Raw genomic sequence first — 22,489 nt, 5'->3', positions numbered from 1 at the left:
TAATAATTATTATTAATTTCTATAGCAGCAGCAGTATAGCAGCAGTAGGCTAGCAACATCGTCATCAACAGCAGCAATATCGTCATCAGCAGCAACATCGTCATCAGCAGGCTAGGAGTATAGGCTTATAGTAGCAGAAGTAGAAAGAAGGAACAGGTCTATAGTACGAGGTATGCATAGAGGAAGACATTTCTTTTGTTTTATACCTTCGGTTATGTATTGCCCCGGTGTATTGCCATTGTCTGTCGTGGAATTATATTGTTGGGGCCTAACGCTATCAGTTTAAAGGAATCATAACATTCAGGATGGTCCAAAGATCGCGAGAATGTTTGTAAGCTAAAGGCTTACATCAAAACTACGAAAACCAACCAAAATAGCAGTCAGTGTACTTTGAGCATGCTTTGAGATAGGTGTGCGACACTTTAGGCATTTTTGGAACTATTTTGATATAACAATACACATAATGTATAGTTGACAGCCCATTAATAAACGCATTGTGTGGGTCTAGCAGTATACAAGTACCATGACCCAAAAGTCGCAGTTGAACGTGTAATGCGTGCCAAAGGTGCGTGCTTGTGTTGCAATTTTGGTATGAATCAAAATAGATTCTAGAGGCAACCGTCGTTAGAAGCCTACGATTAGAACTTGTCAATATATGACTTGGTCTTTCAGGGCCCTGAGTCATGCTACAGTTTAGGCCCTGTGGCAGCAACAACAAAAACGAATTTCGCACCCACAAAAATCGAAAGACTCAAAGAGATCGGGAACCGGGAAGGCAAAGAAAAGATAAGGGGAAGAAAGACAGAGAAAAGACGGGAGAAAACCGAAAAGAAGGGGAAGGAAAAAGGAATGTGGCGCCCAAAATTTGCCTGGTGCATCTTCTATGTGTCCCGTTTCACACCAAAATTCACTTTTATTATATAGTGTAAAATCCCAACTTTTCGCGCGCTACGCGTACGCGTGTAGGCTACATAACATTGTCAAAGTAGAAGCCCCCTTTTTAAAGCAGGAAGACTTCTCTCTCAAATAATAGGCCTATAGAAGCTTATAGATAATACCCTAGGCCTATACAATAATCCGCGCCAAAATGATGAATGCTGAGAATTTTTTTAAATATTTGCCTCTCACTGCCACCAAAACTGGGACGCCACTTTTATTCTGCCACCCAACCACTAAGAAAGCTGGCGTAGGCTACCTGTGAAAGGCTGAAGCAAAACGTTACTCGTGCACCCGATTGGCGCACGCCACTGTCCTCATTGAACCCCATGCAAACTCTGCGATTCAGAAAAAAAAGTCAACAAAAAGGTGTACTTTTTAACTAAGTCCACCTTTCAGTAGTTAGGATGAATCTAACGAAATAATATTGTGTAAATGCCAGTGGCACGCGTTTACATGAGTCAACGATCTCAAAAAAAGTACAATGAACCTTCGACACACTTTTCCACATGCACTTTTCTACTGCAGTCAAGTACCCATACCCCGAGAAATACAAACATTTTTTCAAAATTAATAAAAATATACCTATCTGGTTAAGTAGGAAAATAATTCTTGTAAAGAAATGTTTTGTCAACATTTCAATACAGTTAGTTGCAAAGGTTTCATGGCAACATTCATGACATTTAAAAATGTTATATAAAAGATGATCTTTATTTATCCCAATATTTAAACTTTTTCCGTCAACATTTGAAAATGTGACGAAAACCACTGTCTGTACGTGCCTATGAGAAAGAAAACTAGAGCGGTTACCTCACCATAGCTGAACCATGGGACTTCGTTGTTGGTACATCAAGGTATACCACTGGCATCCAGGGGGTCATTACACCTTCTTGGCATTTTAAGATATGAACATGATGAATGAAAAGGACCCACAATGAGGTCTTATGAGTAGTGTCACTCCCAGTGGATAAATTATTTTTATAATATTCTTTTTCTCTTTACCTTCTTGGGATTTCAAGATACGAAAAGGACCCACAATATGAATATTGACCCGGGTCTTATAATGAGTGTCACCCCGGGTAGGTAAATATTTGTTTATTATAGGCTATTCTCTATTTTTTCTCTTTCATGTGACACCACTCGGGGGGGTAATGCCTTCTTGGTAGGCCTATTTGGAGATATGAAAAGGACAACATATGAATATCGACCCAGTTCTTATGAGGAGTGTCACCCCCGGCTTGGAAATTATTCTTTATTACATGTTTTACCTTTTTCTCTACCATTTTGATACCACTCTGGGGGTCATACCTACCTTCGTGGCATTTCTAGATATGAAAGGACCCATATGAATTGGCCCTGTTGACCCGTGTCTTATGATGAGTGTCACCCCGGGTTGGAAGTATTATTATATTCCTTACTTTTTTCTCTTTTATTTTACACCACCCGGGTGGTCATACCTTCTTGGCATTTGGAGATATTGAACATTATATCCATTTAAGACCAAAAGGTTGGTTCAGTGAAAAAGAGAGCAAAGGGTGTTGAGAAATGTGTACATGGGTACGTCGTGAATGGTACGTCGTGTATAATGGATTTTCGTTGCTATTAAAAAAGTGCGTGAATTTAGGTCTAATTTTAGGTCTAAGCTCTTTAAGAAGTGGATAGGGTGTAGGTCTATGCATCAATTTTGTTATGACCAATGCAGATATATAATGCACTAATATAAAACAATACAACGGCATGCATGCACTCTGGTAGTCAGCCCCAGTCAGTGATCGCCCAAAAAGTACAATGACCCTTTTCAACACCTTTCTGCCGTCGAACGCCAAGTTTGTGGCATGGCATAAATCAAACTTCTATATGGTATTGTTGATAGCAGTGTTTTCTCGAGTATTTCACTTTTCAGTTTTATAGTCGTAGTACGTCGATTTCTAAAAAGTACAATGACCCTTTTCCATCACTTTCCTGCCGTCGAACGCAAATTCTGTGGTATAAATCAAACTCCCAGTGTTTATTGTTGATAGTAGAATTATTTCACTCAGTGATCTCAAAAAAGTACAATGAACCCTTCAAACACCTTCCTACACTTTTCTACAGGCTGTCGTACTAATACTAAGACATAAATCAAAGTTTTAGCTCATATTGTTAGTATTGGTGGTAAAATCTTTTATGTGGAAGTGATAAATGTGCAGACTTAAGTTTGCACTTTCTTTGGTGTAAAGAACTTTGCAAGCAAGCTCAAGTTCAGAGGAAAAAAAACTTGCTAAGTTCATTTTACATTTTTATGCGGTAGCGATAACATCGATTTAACAGGATGGGATTCATTATGTCATTTTCGAGGTGGTTTATCATCATTGCTCTCTTTGTGCCTTTTCTTCATGCATCCCGTTTTCTCATCATCTTTGGGCCTGAAAATGGGAGTCACTTTATGATGTGTGCACGAATTGGCCAGACTCTAGCATCACGAGGACATTCGGTGACATTTCTCATCAGTGAAAATCTCGAAGAAATCTTGGATCAATATCATTTTGAAAATATCACGCTAGAAATTTATCCAACGATGATACCAAAGAGGACAATTCTTAATCTCCAAACGAGACTTAGCAAAGAACTGATTACCGGAAACATAGCACTTCAAACATTGCTTCATTTAGGCGATGAAATGTTCCATGTTCTTGAGAACTCCACCATCGATACACTTGGAAATTCTGCTCTGATGCATCGTCTTCAGAACCAGAATTTTGATTTGGTTTTCTTTGATATTCTTTACATCTACCCAGTGTTTATAGCTAAGAAACTCAAAGTACCATTCGCTCCGATGTCTTTTATGGTGTCACTTGATATCACGGCTTGGATTAACAGGGCTGACTTCAGCACTTCATACTATCCAGGACAATCTGTGTATGATAACCAGATGACATTGATGCAAAGACTTCAGAACACTCTGCGTTCCAAAGTGATGCTGGTCTTCCAACATTACTACTTCGCAAGAACCCATCACGTGAAAGATCATTTTGGCATTTGTCCCGATAAGAGTACAGTGGAGATGCTTGGAAAGGCAGAATTGTTGTTCATGAGGACACATTTCGCGTTAGATTTCCCAAGATCACTGCCTGCTCATGTAGTACCAATTGGTGGTATTCTAACTAAACCAGCTGCTCCGCTCAGTCAAGTAAGATTTTACATTTTCTTGATGTTTATTGATTACATTAAACATTCAAATTAGTGATAATGATATTTCTAAAATTCTTTTATACACCCATTGATGGTGGGCAGAGTAGCCCACAGACATTTTCAGGCATAAAATAGGGATGACAAAAATAAACCCAAATGTATAACCACCATGGTAACATTTCACGTAACATGTCTTTATGCCACAATGCATCACGTGTTATCGGGTGTCTGGAAAACGGGCCGAAAAACGGGACCTGTCCCCGTAAAAAAAAAAAGACACTAGACTGCGTTCCGCCGCCCCTCAGTTTTGGTGTCCTCTCGATTACTCTAGGAAAACAGAGCCAAAAAACGGTGCACAGTCTTACAAGCAAAATCAAAAATAAATAAATAAAACTGATCATGTGATTGGATATAGTTTAGTTACTAATTTTATTAGAGTTCTTGTATCGGATATCGGCAAATAGTATGAAGTCCAACAAACTCGACGTGTTAGATATAATTGAAAAAATAGAGGGGCCAGTGTTGCTCCTTGTGGGACACCGCATACTGTACTCGGACAGTCGGAGCTCGGAGTGTTATAATTTACACACTGCTTTCTATCACTTATGAACCAGTAATTAACTATTTATCTGACTTCATATTGCTTTTAGTGGATCTACGGTATAGTATCAAATGCTTTTGATAAGTTAGGCGTATATGTCATTTAAATATTTTGTTGTTAATAAATTCAACCAATTTGTTAAAAACAAATGCATGAGTTTGGAGAAGTGAATGGATTTTTTTTTATTACCAATATTTTCGATTCAGATTTGAGCCTGGTTAATTTATATCATTTTTATCTATATTAAATTTTATTTTTTATAGGATTTGAATGCCTTCGTAGAAAGTTCTGGTGATAGTGGTGTCATAGTATTTTCTCTCGGTACGTACGTCAACTACATGGAAGAAGAACAAGCACTGCTCTTTAAACAAGCATTCAGTCAACTTGGTGAGAAGGTCATTTGGAGGTTCCTTGGAGATTCACCTGGAAATATTTCTAGAAACACCTTGACGTTACCATGGATACCTCAAAATGATATTCTGGGTAAGTATAAATTTTAAGGATAAGTGTCAGGGTTAGGTTTAGGGTTGGGATTAGGGCTTAGTTTATAGGTTAGGTTTAGGGTACGTTTTAGTGTTTAAAATACTTTTATTTGTTTTTCGGAGTGACGATTCTTCGGACTTCTGTACCGACCTGTAATTGAAAAAAACTGGGCTTTCTGATACCAAAATCAGATGTCTCATGAAGAAAAATGCGGGTGCGGATATTGGTTGTACAAATCCTACTTTAAAAGGATAAGGATAAATAAGCCATATCAGCATGCCATACTTTCGGGCATTATTAATTGCACTGTAAAAGTCATAGAACACTTGACACTAGTGTTCTGTCTCTGTTTCCAAGATTAGTTATGAAAAGATGTCTGCATATCCATACTAAAATTTGCCTTAAATAGCGCCTCCTTACCTAGCACTATCACAAAAAGGAAACATTGTTACATTAATATTTGATTTTGAAAAATAAGACAACATTTTCAAAACTTAGAACACATAATTATGTAACACCTTTTGAACACTTGACACGTGTTCTTATTTTCCTTATGTCTTTCTTTGTTTCATTTGAACACTGGTGTTCTTGTAGTTTGAACACTGATGTTCTGAAATATTTTAGAATGTTTACACTAGTGTTCTCTAAATAAGTTGAACACGTGTCATGTGTTAAGAAACCGTTACATTAATGAACGCGTTTCAAGTGTTCTGGCCAATTCACAGTGGTATGGGCCTATAATTTCAATTTTTTGTTGTTGTTTATGACTACATCAATATTAAATGCAATTGGAAGTCATTTTTGTGAATTATTGCATGCCTCAGCGGATAACAAAACTAAAGAAAACATTTTATTAATTTCATTCAATCATCTTAATAATTTTGTGATATCGTTTTCCCAGGTCACACCCAGACTCGCCTACTCATCTACCACTGTGGATCCAACGGAGTCTTTGAAGCTCTGTACCATGCCGTACCAATCATATGTCTTCCACTCTTTGCTGACCAATTTGGCGTTGCAGCTCGAGTGGTATCCAAAGGTATTGGACTTCAACTGGACATCACCTCTTTGACCAGTGACAAACTTGTTAGGGCCATCCGTCACGTGGTTGATAATCAAAGGTATGGCATGCTATTTGCTATCTGCACTGAGCATCGGAATTACCGGGGGGGTAACATTGTAAACTCGGACGTTAAAACTGCGGAAGCCATGACACAAACAGTGTGAAAATTCTGCAATTTCATAAAAGATGCACTGCACTGTTCGTCGATTTTGTTTCGGCATTTTGAGGCAGTCGGCGGGGAGCAACGCAACACCTCCCCTCCCCTGGGCCCTCCCCCTCTCCCCGCGCCTGTGCCCTCCCCTTTGGGCCAAATAGACCTACGAGCATTTGTATACTTCAGTTTGTCTCACAGCGAAAGATTTGGAAGGTCGAGTCGTTAATTTTGTGCTAGTTTGAAAAAAAAAAGATTGAATTGCGGCCAAACTCTAAAGAAGACGGTGCCAATAAAATTACCGAAACAGAACCAGAATTAATAGAATTCAAACATCACAAATCTGCCGGAGTGGCCACCGCACTATTCTAGAGCTCTGGTCAATGTTTAGATTTTGTACGTCACTCAAAGTTTTAGATTAAAATCTGTAGTAATGTATAAGAGTATCCATTGATTAAAAAATCGTGTCCGGCTTCGCTTTGACGATGCTACTTGCCATTTTGACGCCCTCAAATTTATTTGCATTGTGATAAAATTTCAATATGTTGAGGGCCCATTCACCTATACTCGATTCACATTCAGCGCTATGGTTCATAAAACTGTTCAAACCTTTCCTTAAAATAATGCAAAGAGAGAAGAAGACAACCCCACTTTTTTCACTAATTTGACTGTCTAATGTAATCAATAAACAACAAGAGAATGTAAAATCTTACTTGACTGAGTGGAGCACAGTTTTATTAAAAAGAAATAAAGAAAGTTTATTTTATTTATTTATTTATTTATTTATTTATTTATTTATTTATTTATTTATTTATTTATTTATTTATTTATTTATTTATTTATTTATTTATTTATTTATTTGATTTATTTATTTATTTATTTACTTTATGGTGTTTTAATTTTATATTGCAGCTTCAAAAACAACATGAAATTAATTAATTTACTTTATGGTGTTTTTTTTTATATTGCAGCTACAAAAACAACATGAAACGGTTGTCAACTATATTCAAAGACGAACCGATGGGTTCACCGATGAATCGGGCCGTCTACTGGATGGAATTTATTGGAAAACACGGCAATGCTTCTCATCTTCGATCATCGGCTCATGATCTGAATTTTATCCAGTATCATCTCATAGATGTAATTGCAACTTTGTTGCTAAGCGCCGTCGTCTCTATTGCGGTTATATTCAAGAGTCTTCAGTTTGTATGTAGATTGTTTTTTGTTGAAGGCAATAGTAAGAAGAGCGGTACATTCAAGAACGATTAGTAGACCTGCAAATTGCAGATGTTTTATAATACAATGATTATTTGCACTGACTGTATATTTTTGACAAATTTATAAATATTAAGATTACAGACTACTTATCATATTTTGTATATATTAATAAGACAAATAGTGAAACTCAAACAAGATGATCCGCAGAGGATTATTATAATAATAATAATATAATAATAATAATTTATTCATTATATAGCGCAAATTTACAAAGACCATAAGGCGCTTTACAATTAAAATATGAAAACATAAAAACCAAATGCTCATTGAATTATAAATATACATCATTAAGAAATAAGAAAAATGAAACAGGTACACGATGAACATTGCACAAAAGGGATTGCACGGAAAAAATACAACGGCAATATAATACTGCAAAAAATATCAAAAAGAAGATGAAATTAGAATCATAAAACACAATTTTTTAAAGCCAAACTGTACACTGCATAGATAACACGTGAGTAGAAAACAACAAATGAAATTGAAGTATACAGCACAGCAATAAACACATGATCAAAGCAAAGCAATAAACACATGATCAAATCAATGCAATATCAAATATGGCAAAACACAGTATGAAATTGAATATGTGACACGATCTGGTCCATGGGGGCCAAAGGAGGCATTTTGAAAATTGAGTTTCTGTAATTATTATATTAACCATACAATTGGCTATCATTTACTGAAAACACCAAAGGTCTATCATACTTGGTTCTAAATTTATGAAGTTTTTTGATGTCTATTTTCTTATGTATTTTACTGTTTTTTACTCCATATTTTTCCCTTTATCTCAGTTTCACAGTTGCCCCCGTTGGCCCACATGGACCAGATCGTATCACATATGAAAAATTCCAAACAAATGGATACTTTTAACGCAAACAAATGGGTGGTTGTATGTGGGAAGGGGTGCGACGGGGTGTGAATATAGGCTACATACATTTATGTATCAAATAATGCAAAAGTGTTAACTAATGGAATTCCTGGAAGTGAAAAAAACACTTTACTACCAATATTGTTACTAAGAGGGTGCGGGTTGTCTACATAATGTATCAAAAAGTACTAAAGTGGCAATTAATGGAATTCCTGGAAGCGATAAAACTACTGCTTCCAACATTGTTATTAAAATCACTTATGTTACTTAATAAAATCGACGATGTTGACCTACGAATACGATCATTATGCTTTTAGGCGGTTACGGTTTTTCGCCTTACAATAAGACATCTTGCTGCTGGAATTATGCTCGGTACGCCAATGAGGCCGTCTGCTTTTGTGCGCGATGTTATTATTTTTCAAAATTTAATTATTAAGGGGGTACTACACCCCTCGATAAATGTGTGTCTATTTTTGCATTTTTCTCAAAAACTAATAAAACAGTGGTAACAAAAGTTATGTATATTATAGGGGCAAGGAATCCAATTACTACACTGGAATTTTAGTGACCCTTAAGACAAACAGTTTGTTATTTACGATAAGAAATAAGGTACCGCTAGGATGTACCTTGTTTTCTATCATATATACTGAACCGCTTGTCTTGAGTCACTGAAATTTCAGTGTAGTAATTGGATTCCTTGCCCCAATAATATACATAACTTTTATTACCAGTGTGTTATTATTTTTTGAGAAAAATGCAAAAATAGTCAAAAATTTACCACAGGGGTGTAGTACCCCCTTAATGTAATTAAACATGACTTGTTTACAAGATGGACACTGATTCAGATGATCATAGTATAATCATTACATTCCCGTGAGTGGAAAAAATATAAATAAAAAACAAAACGGTATGCTTTTACACTTTTGTCACCTCAAGTCTTAATTTAGTCTCACCTAATGATGTCACGTCAATCGACTAATTAAACCCGTTGCAAACAGCGTGTAAACATTGGACATTGAGATGTTTAAAATTAAAAACTAATTAAGGTTATTACCGGTACGCTTTATTTGTCGCTTCCCTGGTAAAAGTCTTTATTATTGCAGGCCTAAATGATCAATCGGCTAATATTGAACCCGTTGCATGAAACGTGTTGACCACACTCGAACATTTAACATTAATGATGTTCGTGTAAGGCCCACTGTATACTTTTTATTTGGCGTAGGATATTGGATGCAATAATATGACTTCGTATTTGAAACTATTAAAAATATATATGTGATACGAAGGGGGGCAAATTTGAAACTGAGATAAAGGGAAAAATATGGAGTAAAAACGATAAAATACATATATAGACATCAACAAACTTCATATAACTTTAAAACCAAGTATGATAGACCTTTGGTGTTTTGAGTAAATGATAGCCAATTGTATGGTTAATATAATAATTACAGTAACTCAATTTTCAAAAATGCCTCCTTTGGCCCCCATGGACATTACGTTCTATTTCCAGTTATGTTTAACTTCTAACGAAGGTTGATGACTAAATATCGATAATATAATTATTTCCACCGGACATTCGAGATCAAAAAGACTACAATTGATTTTTCCATCTACAACATTCGTAGCTATTCGTATAAAAATAAATTGAAATACATTGAATATTTGGTATATACTTGTCATGCTTGTTGAACGAAATTATTCAGAGTATCTAATGACCCTTAACCTTAGAACTACGAGGGGGGGGGGGGGGGGTTGTAGCAACCCCAAGATTTTTTATCCGTCATAAAAACACGCACGCGTTTACGCCCAAACAACCTAGCTAATCGTAGCTCCATCCTTTGCGCTCATTTTAGTGATAACACTTATACTTATACCAGCACCTTACCCGGGGGTAGAGCCGGCCATCAAAAATGACCGGTAGTGGTGAGGCCCAATGATTTATTCCAAGAGCTACTGACTTTTTACTTGTTTGTTAGCATGGTTAGGTAAAAATAGTCATTTTCTTTTATATTTAGGAGAAAATTGGTGAAAATCACATTTTTGTAAAATTTTTAGCAAAACAATCAATTTTGCCTGTACTTTTGTACATAGCCATAATTCCCCAAATTTGCATGGGCGCCCTCACATTATGACGTCATATTGTGGGTCATGTTCGTACTTATTTTGGTATCACTGGATAGAGGAGATCCATAGTTATATATAGTACTACCAAGTACCAAATATCGTATATGACGTTTATAATTGAAAATAAGGGGGTTGTAACTTGTAAACCCACTTCGTACAAAATATGGCTAGTTCTAGGGTTGAGCCCGGGGGGTTGAGAGCTGTTGAGACTCGCATGCAATATGTACACAGTGACGCAAGTGACGCAAAGTGTAATTACGTGATAGGGTGGCACTCACCAATTATTATACCCAAGTCCAAAAAGGTTAATGTTCTTTTATTTAGGAAATTTATAAACACTTTCCAGAAATATCGGAAATAAAGGCCTATATGCCTAATTTTAATTTAACCTTATTGAAAATAAACGAGCCTTTAAAAATTGGACGTGTGGTCGCATCAATATTCATCAGTTAGACAGCGTTGTGTCAATACACTTTCACCTAGGCCTAAATGCACATAATTGATCTATCGACCTTCGTTACATCCCATGCTTAGGATATAAAACGGAATTGCATAGTATGCATACTTATTATCAACGCACTGGTTCAGATATTAACTATACTAGAATGATCAGATGATGGAGACTTGTTCGGTCATTACATCAAATGGCGAAACCAAAACCGATGACCATGTTAACCATGTTAACCGTGTATTTATCTGGTGTACACCGAGGTCTGTGTCTACTGCCGTGTTAAAATCCATCTCCAAAGTGCCTAATTCACAGATGTGGTGTGAACCATTTTGTTTCGCTAATTACTGTGCACCAGATGGAAACTACAAAGAATTCATGCAGTGGTTTAAAGATTCGTGGGGAGTGGACGAAAACGAAATTGACTCCGTACAAGGTGTGTTGTCATTTTATTAGTTTATATAAAACATAATTTCATATAGCTATAGGCCTACTAAAAAGTCATCTATGATGCTCTGACACCCACACCCACACCCACACCCCTACCCAACCCACCCCCACGCACACAAATATCACACTGACCATGCTGACGCACCCGGCGACGTAAACTTGAAACGACCCATTTACATTTTCTTGGTAGGCAGTAGCGTAGCCAGCGGGGGCCTGACAAAAAATGAAAGGAAAGGTGCCCCTCTGACCAAAAAATGAAAGAAAAAATCTGGAGGGCAAGGAAAAGAAAAAGGGCAAGGAGCCACTTTTCCATCAAAATTCACCCCGACCATGGGCCAAAATAGTGTAAAATACAAAATTTTTGCGCGCTGCGAGCGCACATCATCATAATATAGCCATTTTCATTCCGATGATGGGCAAAAATAGTGTCAAACCTTTTGCCCGCTACGCGCGCACATCGTCCCAATAAAGCCTTTTTGGGAAGCTCGAAGACATGTACAGTCTCTCTGATAAGGTGTGGGATCCGGAAATGTGTTGTAAAATTATTATATAGTTATCATGATTGGTTATGCCAAAGCTTATAATGAAGATAAGATGAGATCTTACTCTTGTTTGGACACTCGTGTGATAGTTCTCATTATAATTATTGTCATGACACTACTTGCGCGTGTGGATCCTTTATTAAACATGCGCCAAAAAGTATCCTTACACTTGAAAAAATAAACACAATTTCAAAACAGAACCATACTGGAATAAATTTGTTTTTGTAATAGATACACTATCTAATCCTGCACATTATGACACCACATTGAATCCAATGTGACCTCAAGAAGTAAAGTTACAAGCATTTGAATAGACAAATTGAGTTTGACAAACTGGCCTATCTATACAAGGCGCAAAAAGATTCCAACAAGCGCAAGAAAGAGACAACGCAGTTTCTTCAATGAAGCTTTATTTAAAACAGTTTTTATTTCAGTTTTTACTTCTCTGTATTTTTCATAACTTTCATTTTATTGGTCAGTTTTCTTTTGTTCCTTTTGCTTTAAAGTAAGACACGCATAAATTATTAGCCATTCCGTGAAGTTTTGAATAGGCCAGTTTGTCACTTTTAAAACTGGACTTTCGTCTAATCAAATGCTTGTAACTTTGCTTCTTGAAGTCACATTGGATTCAATGGGGTGTCATAATGTGCCGGATTAGATAGTGCAGTATTCAAATTTATACTATTAAACATGGTTCAGTTTTGAAATTTTATTATTTTTCCAAGTGTAAGGATATTTTTTTTGGCGCAGTATATATACAACAACGTATGTCCTGTGGAAAAGGAAACAGTATTATATTGAATAGCTTCCTGAACTGTAAAAGATAATAATATCAACAATAAGTATGACAACATTGAAAACCACAAACTTTTACCCATCAATAACAAGGTGATAAAGCGTTTTAACGATGTTGTGAAAATCTAAAGAGAGAGGAGGGGAGATAGAGAAAAAAGAAGGTGGGGGGGGAGGAGGAGGAGGAGGAGGAGAGGAGGGGAGAATTGAAGAGAATACAAAATCAGAAAACCCTGCTTTAGGTAGGAAAAAGAAGAAGGCAAGAGGAAGAAGGAAGAGAACAAGGAAAACACAACTAAATATAAGTACAGGAAGATGACAGTAGTTTTAAAATTCGGTGTGCGGGGGGCTCGCGTCTCGGCCGGTATCTGTTCAAAATATTTCGGCTCGATTCGCGCGAAAATGTTGACTTTCATCGATAGAAGGGGCGCAGAATCGATGCTGAATTGGTCAATGCGGCGCCCCCTAACATGCCTATAAGGGTGGCGCCCAGGGCACGTGCCCCTCTGCCCCCCCCCCGTCGCTACGCCACTGAGGTCAATCCCGTGTGCGTGAGAGGTCCCCTAAGTTACTCTTCACAGTTGTGTAGTAGACCATAAGACTTGATAAAAAAGTAACGGTAGACTTTGAGTAACCCGGCAATAACTCCGCTAGAGGGCGTTTTCAAAATGGCTGCCAAATCCCATTGAATTACGTGTTAAGACTTAAAATTATGCACTACTGAATGCAAACTGAGTCTGAGAACTATTTATTTATGGCTTACTATGACTCAATAAAGACTACAATTGGTGTGTATATTTAGAAGGCGCTTTTCAAAATGGCTGCCAAAAATGTTAAGGCGTAAACCAAGTACAAATTAATGCAAACTATTAAAACAAAATAAATTTCAGGCCCCCCCTTTTTGACATGAAAATTATCGGCCATTTTTTCAGGACCCACCCTTAGGAGGGTCAAAAATTTTCAGGGCCCCCTTTTTACATCAGCCCTCCCCCCTTACAAGTGTTTGTGAACGGTCCCTTATAAAGATGTCGAACGCCATCATACAGGCGGGTTCCTTTGTTCAAAGGAAAAGTTAAAAATGTAGCACAATAATGCGTAATATGCACATGATAAATTTGTATATAAAATCTACAGAAAACATGTATTGCTTAAATGGGCTAATTATGCAATTCTGGTAGTATTCTCTCTCTCTCTCTCTCTCTCTCTGAGTCAGATGTAGCTCTTGATCAGAGCCCTCGCAGTACCTTAGAAGATCCAGAGATCCCCAAGTAAAATAAACCCAAGCGAGTGACTTGTTAGTATTAGTAAAGAAAATGTATATAGGCCAATCCATTCCGTAAAAAATTAATACCACTCCCATGCATCACCCAGCAGTACATGTATTTGTACAGAGCTTGCCGAAGGCAAGCTTCACTATAGGCAAGTCACCAACAAGTAAAGTAGGACCACTATGCAGTAAAGATCACTGTCTACCTGAGATATTGGTCTACCCCACACACCAACCGCGAAAGTCCACTGACCGACGCGCCGGTCTTTACTATAGTGTCAGAGGGCATATGGCATGGTTTTTTCATTTTTTCTTTCAATTGGATGGAAAATAGGTTGGCTTTGGAGCAAAGCTAAGTCAGATGGCGCAGGATTGCGCTGCTGTGGTCTTCACAAGAGTACGCCATCTACTTCTATCAAAAGCCAAACGTGTTGCACCATACATTCCGTGTGATGAAACGTTCTTCACATCATTTGTCCAAGATGTTGATGGACGTCCCTTTCCACGATGGCCTTCCACAGCTCCCTGAAGAATCTGCTTCTCAACTCCACCATCCATCCTTTCTTACAATGTGGCCAAAGTAGCGCAATTTCCTCTCAATGATGGACTTTCTGATGTTTAAGTCTGTGCCAATCTTATTCAGGACCCAGATATTTGTCTTCTTGTCTTTCCAAGATACTCCCAACAGCCTCCTATAGCACCACATCTCAAATGCATCTATCTTCTTCCTGTCATTGCCCAGGATTCGCACCCGTATGTAGCAATTGAGAAGACTGTTGCACGGAGTAACCGTACCTTGAGGTTGATTGATAAACCACGACTCTTCCAGATCTTTGATATACTCTGAGTTGTTGTCCTTGCCATAGCTAATCTTCTTTTGATCTCAGATGTGCTATCACCTTTGTTGTCTATCATTGAACCCAGGTATTCAAATTGTTTAACCTCCTCGATCTTTTGACCATCTATCACAAAGTCCTCTCCAGTTCCATTTCTATCAATAACCATTACTTTAGTCTTCTTGGCATTTAGCAGAAGGCCTTTCTCCTCACTGGCTTCCTTGATGCATTTCAAAAGGGCCAGCAGTTCCTCTCTACTGCTGCATATTAGGGTGGTATCATCAGCATAGCGTAGATTTGTGATACTGCTACCGCCAAATTTGACTCCACCAGTAAACCCGTCCAAAGCTTCTCTCATGATGTCCTCTGAATAAATGTTAAACAGGGTTGGTGACAATATGCAGCCCTGTCTTAGCCCTCTTACAATCTTGAACCATTCAGTATCTCCATTACTTGTCCTGACTGCAGATTCCTGGTCCTCATATAGTTGACTAATAAGATCAATAATGTGACCAGGGAATCCCATCCTTCTCATTGTTTTCCACAATTGGGGATGGCTGACACAGTCAAAGGCCTTACTGTAGTCAATGAAGCACATGTATATAAAGTGGTAGTCTGTGATCTTTACACTTCTCAATTATATTCCTGATGTTTACGATCTGGTCTCTAGTCCCTCTTCCTTCTCGAAAGCCAGCCTACTCCTCAGAAATCTCCTGGCCTAGTTTTAGCTTCAGCCTTCTGATGATGATCTTTAGCAGAACCTTACTTGCATGACATATCAAGCTGATGGTGCGATGGTTGGAACACTCTTTTAAGTTAGTATTAAAAAACTAATATATTTTTATGCATTTTTACAACATTTGGTTGCTAAAACGACCCGTAATTTTTGGGTTTTAATTTAAAATTATATTTTTCACCTTTGGCATACTTCATTGTTTATAGTATTAAAATAAATGCGGGTTTAACAATGTTGATGCTCAAATTGGCAGCATGGAAAATATCGCATTTGAATAGGATAGTTGTTGAATCTTTACAAGCATGACAAGACAGCCAGCATTGATAGAGTTTAGGGGGAGGGATTCTAGGCCGACTTTCTATAGTCTATGGTCTGAGACAGATCCCATGTGTGTGAGAGGTCCCCTAAGTTACTCTTCACAATTATGTAGTAGGCCATCATGAAACTTGATAAAAAAAAGACTTTGCGTAACCCAATAATAACTCCGCTAGGAATTTAGAAATACATTTTCAGTTTGAAGTCAAAGTTGATACACATTGAGTTCATTTCGCGCAAAGAGTGCCAACATTTGCAATTTTACACTACTTTATACCCATTAAGGTGTTTACCGAATGTGTACTTATTGAAACATAACTAACAACAAGGAAATTGTTGGTTCAAACGCCATAAGATATTTCTCTGGCTTCACTTTCACCGAACGCAAATATGTGTGACATTGTAAATTTGAACAGTTGTATCACAAAAATTGTGCTACCAAAACCTTTGTGCTACCAAATTGTGCTACCGAAAAAGCTAACATGTTTTCCTGTCCGTCTCTGACTATACAGGAGGTTATCTGGGCCGCACCAGCTCTTACAAATGGCTCGCAGAACAGATGGAATCCAGACCACCAAACGTCAAGCTTATATTTGTCAAAGAATTAGCATTTGGTTTCGATGGCCACGATCTATTTTCTAAGATACCTAAAGGTTTTCGTCATACATTCTTAATCAGGCATCCGTACAAAGTGTTCGCCTCTTGGAAACGAATGATTAACAGGGGCGTGGTTGATACTAGCAAACAAATGAAGCTCACCGATCAACCAGTTTATCTCCTTCCAAAAGGTTACCATTTTCAAGAACAATACAGGATATACCGACATGTGAAACAACGCATTGATCCCAAGCCTGTGGTGTTAGATGTTGATGATCTCTTGAATGATCCTGCCACGTATCTGAAGGCTTATTGCGAAGCCGTGAATATCCCGTACAGTGAAGAACTACTGCATTGGGAAGCAGGACGCGAGGATATGGATAACAAATGGATGGTATCGAAAGAGGAAATTCTGGCAGACCAACACGGTGGACATAATCGGGAGACATTTGGGAGTACATGTTTTAATAAACCAAAACAATGTCCTGATAGATTGGATCTTGATGAAGATGTCTTGCATTGTTCTGATTCTGTTTTACCATATTATAATGAGATGTATGAAAACAAACTGAGAGTTCAATCAACAAATTGACGTCAATGTATTTCCTAGATGAGCAAGATAGGTGTACAAAAATTCAGTTCAAAAGGTGATAATTATTAGAGGGAATTAGCGCTGTTACAATTATTGGTTTATCAAATAATCATTTTAATTGTCGAATGTAAGGTCATCAATTGCCTTGATAAGACCAAAGGTCTAGTCACCTCTCCTGATGAAGATGCTGTGTAACGTCTTCATCAGAAGAAGAGACCAATGCCCTGTGATTCGACCAAAGGTGGGTTCCAGGGGGTGGGTCACTTCTCCTGATGAAGATGCTGTGTACGGTCTTCATTTATTTTATTTATTTTATTTATTACACTTTATCACTGGCACAGAATTACAAAATAAATATATAATATTGCACATAAGTTACATTAAAAATTACACAATATTATGAAACGAACAATATTTGTTTTAAAAAGTCCAGTGAATGGCTGGAGCGAACAGGTGCCAGGCACCTCTAAGACCGCCCCACCAAGTCCAAAAAGAAGGGAAGGGATATAAATTAGAGGGGTGAAATGCAGGATAAGTTACATTTGCCTGCAATTTGGACAATTACAAAAGGAGGTCCAAGTGCAAACAGAAGTTGCATCAAAGGTGCGAGCAAATTTGGACTGGTAAAACTCCAAAACTTGTTGCTTAAATGAAGCAACAGAATTTGTAGATCTGATAATACTAGGGAGCTGGTTCCAAATGGGCACCATACGCTGGAAGAAGAGACCAGTGCCCTGTGATTCGACCAAAGGGGGTCACTTCTTCTGATGGAAATCATGCCCAAAAGGTCCACTTTTTAGCCCCACGCATGACCCCAATAAATGATGGCTACGGGCCTCTTATTAACCATGTTAAAAAATAAATTTCAAAATTGTAGCTTCAGTATAAATAAACATTACAAGACATAGTTAAAGCCATAATGTACGATTTCGGTCAAATTTTCATTTGTTACTAAATATTATGGAATATTAATTAACAACTGTCATACGATTTTCTGGTCATTTTAAACCGAAATAATATTTTAACATGAAAGAAATCCCACGAACTATCTTGGCCGTTGAACAGTTGAACCCTATTGGGGTATTTAATATCTTTATTAACGCCCTATTCAGTGATTTGCTCATCATCCAATTCAGCTGAATCTGTTATTTCATAGAGAAATTAGATACTTACATTTCAATCGGGCATCCACTATGTCAATGTCCTTGTTTTTTACCAACATTTTTGCTTCAAAAATGTCTAATGACAATTTGATTGACTTTATATCCTTCACTTTAAGCAATTTATATACAGCTTTTCTGCACTTTCGCTGGGATAACTGAATTAATTCAAAATTGTCCCGTTAGTTTTCATACAAAAACAATTAATTCGGCTGAGTCCGATTAGGTGTAACCTTGGACATGTGTAAACATTAATATGCCAAAAGATTAGGCTTGAAATAAATAATAACCAAATTCACTAAAAAAATTTCACTACATTATGGCTTTAATTAGGTAACCAAGATTATTCTAAATTCCCTTGAACAATATACCGTGACATTTTTATAATTATAATATAACAACTCAATAATGCTTTAATTGCTTTCTCCATTTTTAAATATATTATATACGATAAATTCTTGTTTATTTTAACTTTAATTTTATCAAAAGTATATCGCACATATCGAATGAATACCGGAATAAAATGGAATCTAGTGTCATCAACCGTGTATTTATGTGGTGGGTACCACGAACCACATCTATGGCTGTATTAAAAATGGCTTACCAAGGTGCCCAATTCTCTCTCAATTTAGCTTCGGATGGGACAGATTAAAAATGTTGTTTCTCCGACTTGAGGTATGGTCCGATTTTTCATGATCTGTTTTCTGTTAAAGCCATAATATGTGATTTGCTCCACAGCAATGCCTTCTTATTTTCGAATTTCTACTTTAAGCACCATTGTAATGGCTATTGGTGTACATAAATGCCATGTGAAAGACTAAGTGCTTTAATTACAGTAAAACTTAACCATTTAATAATAAAACCGGGTATCTTCGGTTTTATTCTGAGCTCACTAATCGAGTGCTGGATCAACACATCGCGTACGTGTTACGGTGTGTATCATTGAATCATTGTATCAGTGACGTACCGTGTAATTCATATCGCTATTTGTCTAACGTCTTGTTTGTACATCTCATCAGCTGTGTGTAGCTCCGCCAATAATCATGATAATAGTACGATCGGCGAGATTATACACGCATTATAGACGCCGTCCGCCTTGACGTATAATCTGTGTGCATATCGCTATACGTCTTACGCCTTGTTTGTTCGTACTAGCTGTGTACACCTACGCCGATGTTCACGACAAATATAATTTACGAACGGCGAACTGCTACACGCACTACTGAACTTGAGGCGAACCAATGAAATTATTAATACTAGGCGGTTACCCGTATTTCGCGGTTTTTGGCTATCATGGTTATTGGCTTTTGCAGATCTCAAAATCAGGGTGTGTCCTTTGTATGGGATCACTTTCCTCACAGCTGAGCACAATTGCAGATTTTGCAATTTGACCTGACTTTTGCCCTCAATTTGAAATTTGACCTGACCTTTGACCACGGATGACCTAACAAATGCAAACCTGAGCTTCCTTGGCCAAAGCTCCATAGAGGCAATTTGAAATGTCTACCTTTTTTGACCTATGACCTTCTTACCGTAAGTCTGACAAAAAGGTCACCGTGGAAACTTTTGTTTGTTAGTCCAAGATCCACCCACCCACCAAGTTTGAGCTCCATAGAGGCAATTTGAAATTTCTACCTTTTCTGACCTATGACCTCTTAACCGTTGGTCTGACAAAGAGGTCACCGTGGAAACTTTTGTTTGTTAGTCCAAGGTCCACTAACCCACCAAGTTTGAGCTCCATAGTGGCAATTTGAAATGTCTACCTTTTTGACCTATGACCTCTTAACCGTAGGTCTGACAAAAAGGTCACCGTGGAAACTTTTGTTTGTTAGTCCAAGATCCACCCACCCACCACGTTTGAGCTTCATAGAGGCAATTTGAAATTTCTACCTTTTTTGACCTATGACCTCCTAACCGTAGGTCTGACAAAAAGGTCACCGTGGAAACCTTTGTTTGTTAGTCCAAGATCCACCCACCCACCAAGTTTGAGCTCCATAGAGGCAATTTGAAATTTCTACTTTTTTTGACCTATGACCTCTTAACCGTAGGTCTGACAAAAAGGTCACCGTGGAAACTTTTGTTTGTTAGTCCAAGGTCCACTCACCCACCAAGCCCTGCCACCAAGTTTGAGCTCCATAGTGGCAATTTGAAATGTCTACTTTTTTGACCTATGACCTCTTAACCGTAGGTCTGACAAAAAGGTCACCGTGGAAACTTTTGTTTGTTAGTCCAAGATCCACCCACCCACCACGTTTGAGCTTCATAGAGGCAATTTGAAATTTCTTCCTTTTTTGACCTATGACCTCTTAACCGTAGGTCTGACGAAAAGGTCACCGTGGAAACTTTTATTTATTAGTCCAAGGTCAACACACCCACCAAGTTTGAGCTCCATAGCAACAACTTGAAATTATAATTCAATTGGACTTGACCCGGTCGTTGACCTTTGACCTTAAAAAATATAAACTGGTTCTTTCTCATATCAAAACCGTAGGTCTGGCGAAAAGGTCACCGTGGAAACTTTTATTTATTAGTCCAAGGTCAACACACCCACCAAGTTTGAGCTCCATAGCAGCAACTTGAAATTAGAATTCAATTGGACTTGACCCGGTCGTTGACCTTTGACCTTAAAAAATATAAACTGGTTCTTTCTCATATCAAACTGCACCCACCCAACAAGTTTAAGGAATGTGCGACCCCTAGTCTCCGAGAAAAGCTGCGGACAAACACAGACAGACAGAGATCCGGTGAATTATAGTAAGATGCAAGTAGATCCCGAAGCAGATTAGGCCAAAAAAGGTCTGTTTGCCCTTTCAGATAAAAAATTATTTGAGTCGGTAGGTGGATCTATTTTTATTCAAGTTGTTTTATTTTAAAGATCCCAAAGCTTGCCATTTACCATTTTGGTCAATGACAAACACGTAAACAGCTTGTTTGCTAGACTATGCCATAGTCGAATTTCATTAAAATATGTTATTATTAGTCATGATGAACCCATTTCGTTGAACTCAAAATTATACTGATGTTTATTAAAATTAAAGTATTCAATAGTAAAATGGTCATAAAGAGTTAAAAATATCAGATGATTAGTGACAATAAAAGTAATTGAATTCAACATTATCTTGCATAATTATAATGGCTCACTTTAATACTGAACAATTCTGATTTTGGAATCTACCAGTTTATTGATAGTGAACCCCGAAAATCCGACTATGGACTTTGAATTTTAAGCAGAACTTTACCCCGGGACTTTGCTCTCTAAAAACACACTGTCAAGCATACTTGTTTATCAGTCCATTAACCACAAGTACTAAGCATGGTATAGTACAAGACGCGCTAGATGTTTGATGAGAGATTAACTTTCGCGTCAACACAAAAGCGCCGCAAATACCACAGATAGTTGTGTACGGTGTAGTTAATTGTAATGACGCGGGCCCGGAAGATTTAAACCATAGCGAGATATGGGCGACCAATCACAAGGCAGATCCATTTAAAGATGCATTACATCATGGCCAATTTTAGTTAGGCCAGAAATTGGCCTAACTCTCCATAGAGTCCCGTGTTAAAAATCTTAACCGCAAGGCAAAGTCAGTAGTCCACTTGGGAAGCTAACAAACAGAGGGAGTGCGGTGACTGAAAAGATCAGATACAGATGTGAACATCTATCAGTTGCACACAAATCAATATAAATCAGAATGCTTAAATAATAGCCAGAGTATGCAAAATGGGCAAGTGGACTACGGAGAAGTCTACTTGTTTGCAGGCGTAGGCTGTTGTTGTGCAAGACTTTCAGTGAACAGTTCTTGGCCTTGGTCAGTAGTAAACGGTGGTGCAATGATTATGTGTACCCCCGCGGGGGGTTCCGGGGTGGTGAATTCTCAAAGTGGTCTGCCAAAATCGCTTATCCCCTTTGCCCCCCTTTTGATGTGCCAAAAATCTTTGCCCCCCCCCCCCCTACACGTGCAAGATTTTGGAGAACCTAAATTTAAAACCTTAAATTGTCTTACTATATAATGCGAGCGCAGCGAGGAGGAAATTTTGCGTATTTGATCGTGTTTCTAACGTTTTCCTACACCTTT

At 37.8% G+C, this 22,489-nt stretch overlaps 2 protein-coding genes across 2 annotated transcripts; both read left to right on the top strand.

Moving 5' to 3' along the window:
- Positions 1–3,109: 3,109 nt before the first annotated feature.
- Positions 3,110–10,163, top strand: LOC140166094 (UDP-glucuronosyltransferase 2B15-like). The gene is made up of 4 exons (XM_072189479.1): positions 3,110–4,105; positions 4,972–5,191; positions 6,093–6,312; positions 7,377–10,163. The coding sequence occupies exons 1-4, from the start codon at positions 3,248–3,250 to the stop codon at positions 7,672–7,674; spliced, it is 1,596 nt and encodes a 531-aa protein (XP_072045580.1). The 5' UTR covers positions 3,110–3,247; the 3' UTR covers positions 7,675–10,163.
- Positions 10,164–11,173: 1,010 nt separating this feature from the next.
- Positions 11,174–19,660, top strand: LOC140166093 (uncharacterized). The gene is made up of 2 exons (XM_072189477.1): positions 11,174–11,562; positions 16,577–19,660. The coding sequence occupies exons 1-2, from the start codon at positions 11,292–11,294 to the stop codon at positions 17,251–17,253; spliced, it is 948 nt and encodes a 315-aa protein (XP_072045578.1). The 5' UTR covers positions 11,174–11,291; the 3' UTR covers positions 17,254–19,660.
- Positions 19,661–22,489: the final 2,829 nt, after the last annotated feature.

The sequence above is a fragment of the Amphiura filiformis genome, chromosome 12 (genome assembly GCF_039555335.1).
Source record: "Amphiura filiformis chromosome 12, Afil_fr2py, whole genome shotgun sequence".
Taxonomy (NCBI): Eukaryota; Metazoa; Echinodermata; class Ophiuroidea; order Amphilepidida; family Amphiuridae; genus Amphiura; species Amphiura filiformis.
The sequence above is the reverse complement of the archived record's forward strand: the minus strand, read 5'-3'. Positions and strand labels throughout refer to the sequence as shown.

Excerpts from the sequence above, each read along its gene's own strand:
- LOC140166094 (XM_072189479.1), top strand. The coding sequence starts at position 3,248 with ATGGGATTCATTATGTCATTTTCGAGGTGGTTTATCATCATTGCTCTC. Across the intron at positions 4,106-4,971 it reads CAGCTGCTCCGCTCAGTCAA|GATTTGAATGCCTTCGTAGA; the intron begins GTAAGATTTTAC and ends TATTTTTTATAG. Across the intron at positions 6,313-7,376 it reads CACGTGGTTGATAATCAAAG|CTACAAAAACAACATGAAAC; the intron begins GTATGGCATGCT and ends TTTATATTGCAG.
- LOC140166093 (XM_072189477.1), top strand. The coding sequence starts at position 11,292 with ATGATGGAGACTTGTTCGGTCATTACATCAAATGGCGAAACCAAAACC. Across the intron at positions 11,563-16,576 it reads CGAAATTGACTCCGTACAAG|GAGGTTATCTGGGCCGCACC; the intron begins GTGTGTTGTCAT and ends CTGACTATACAG.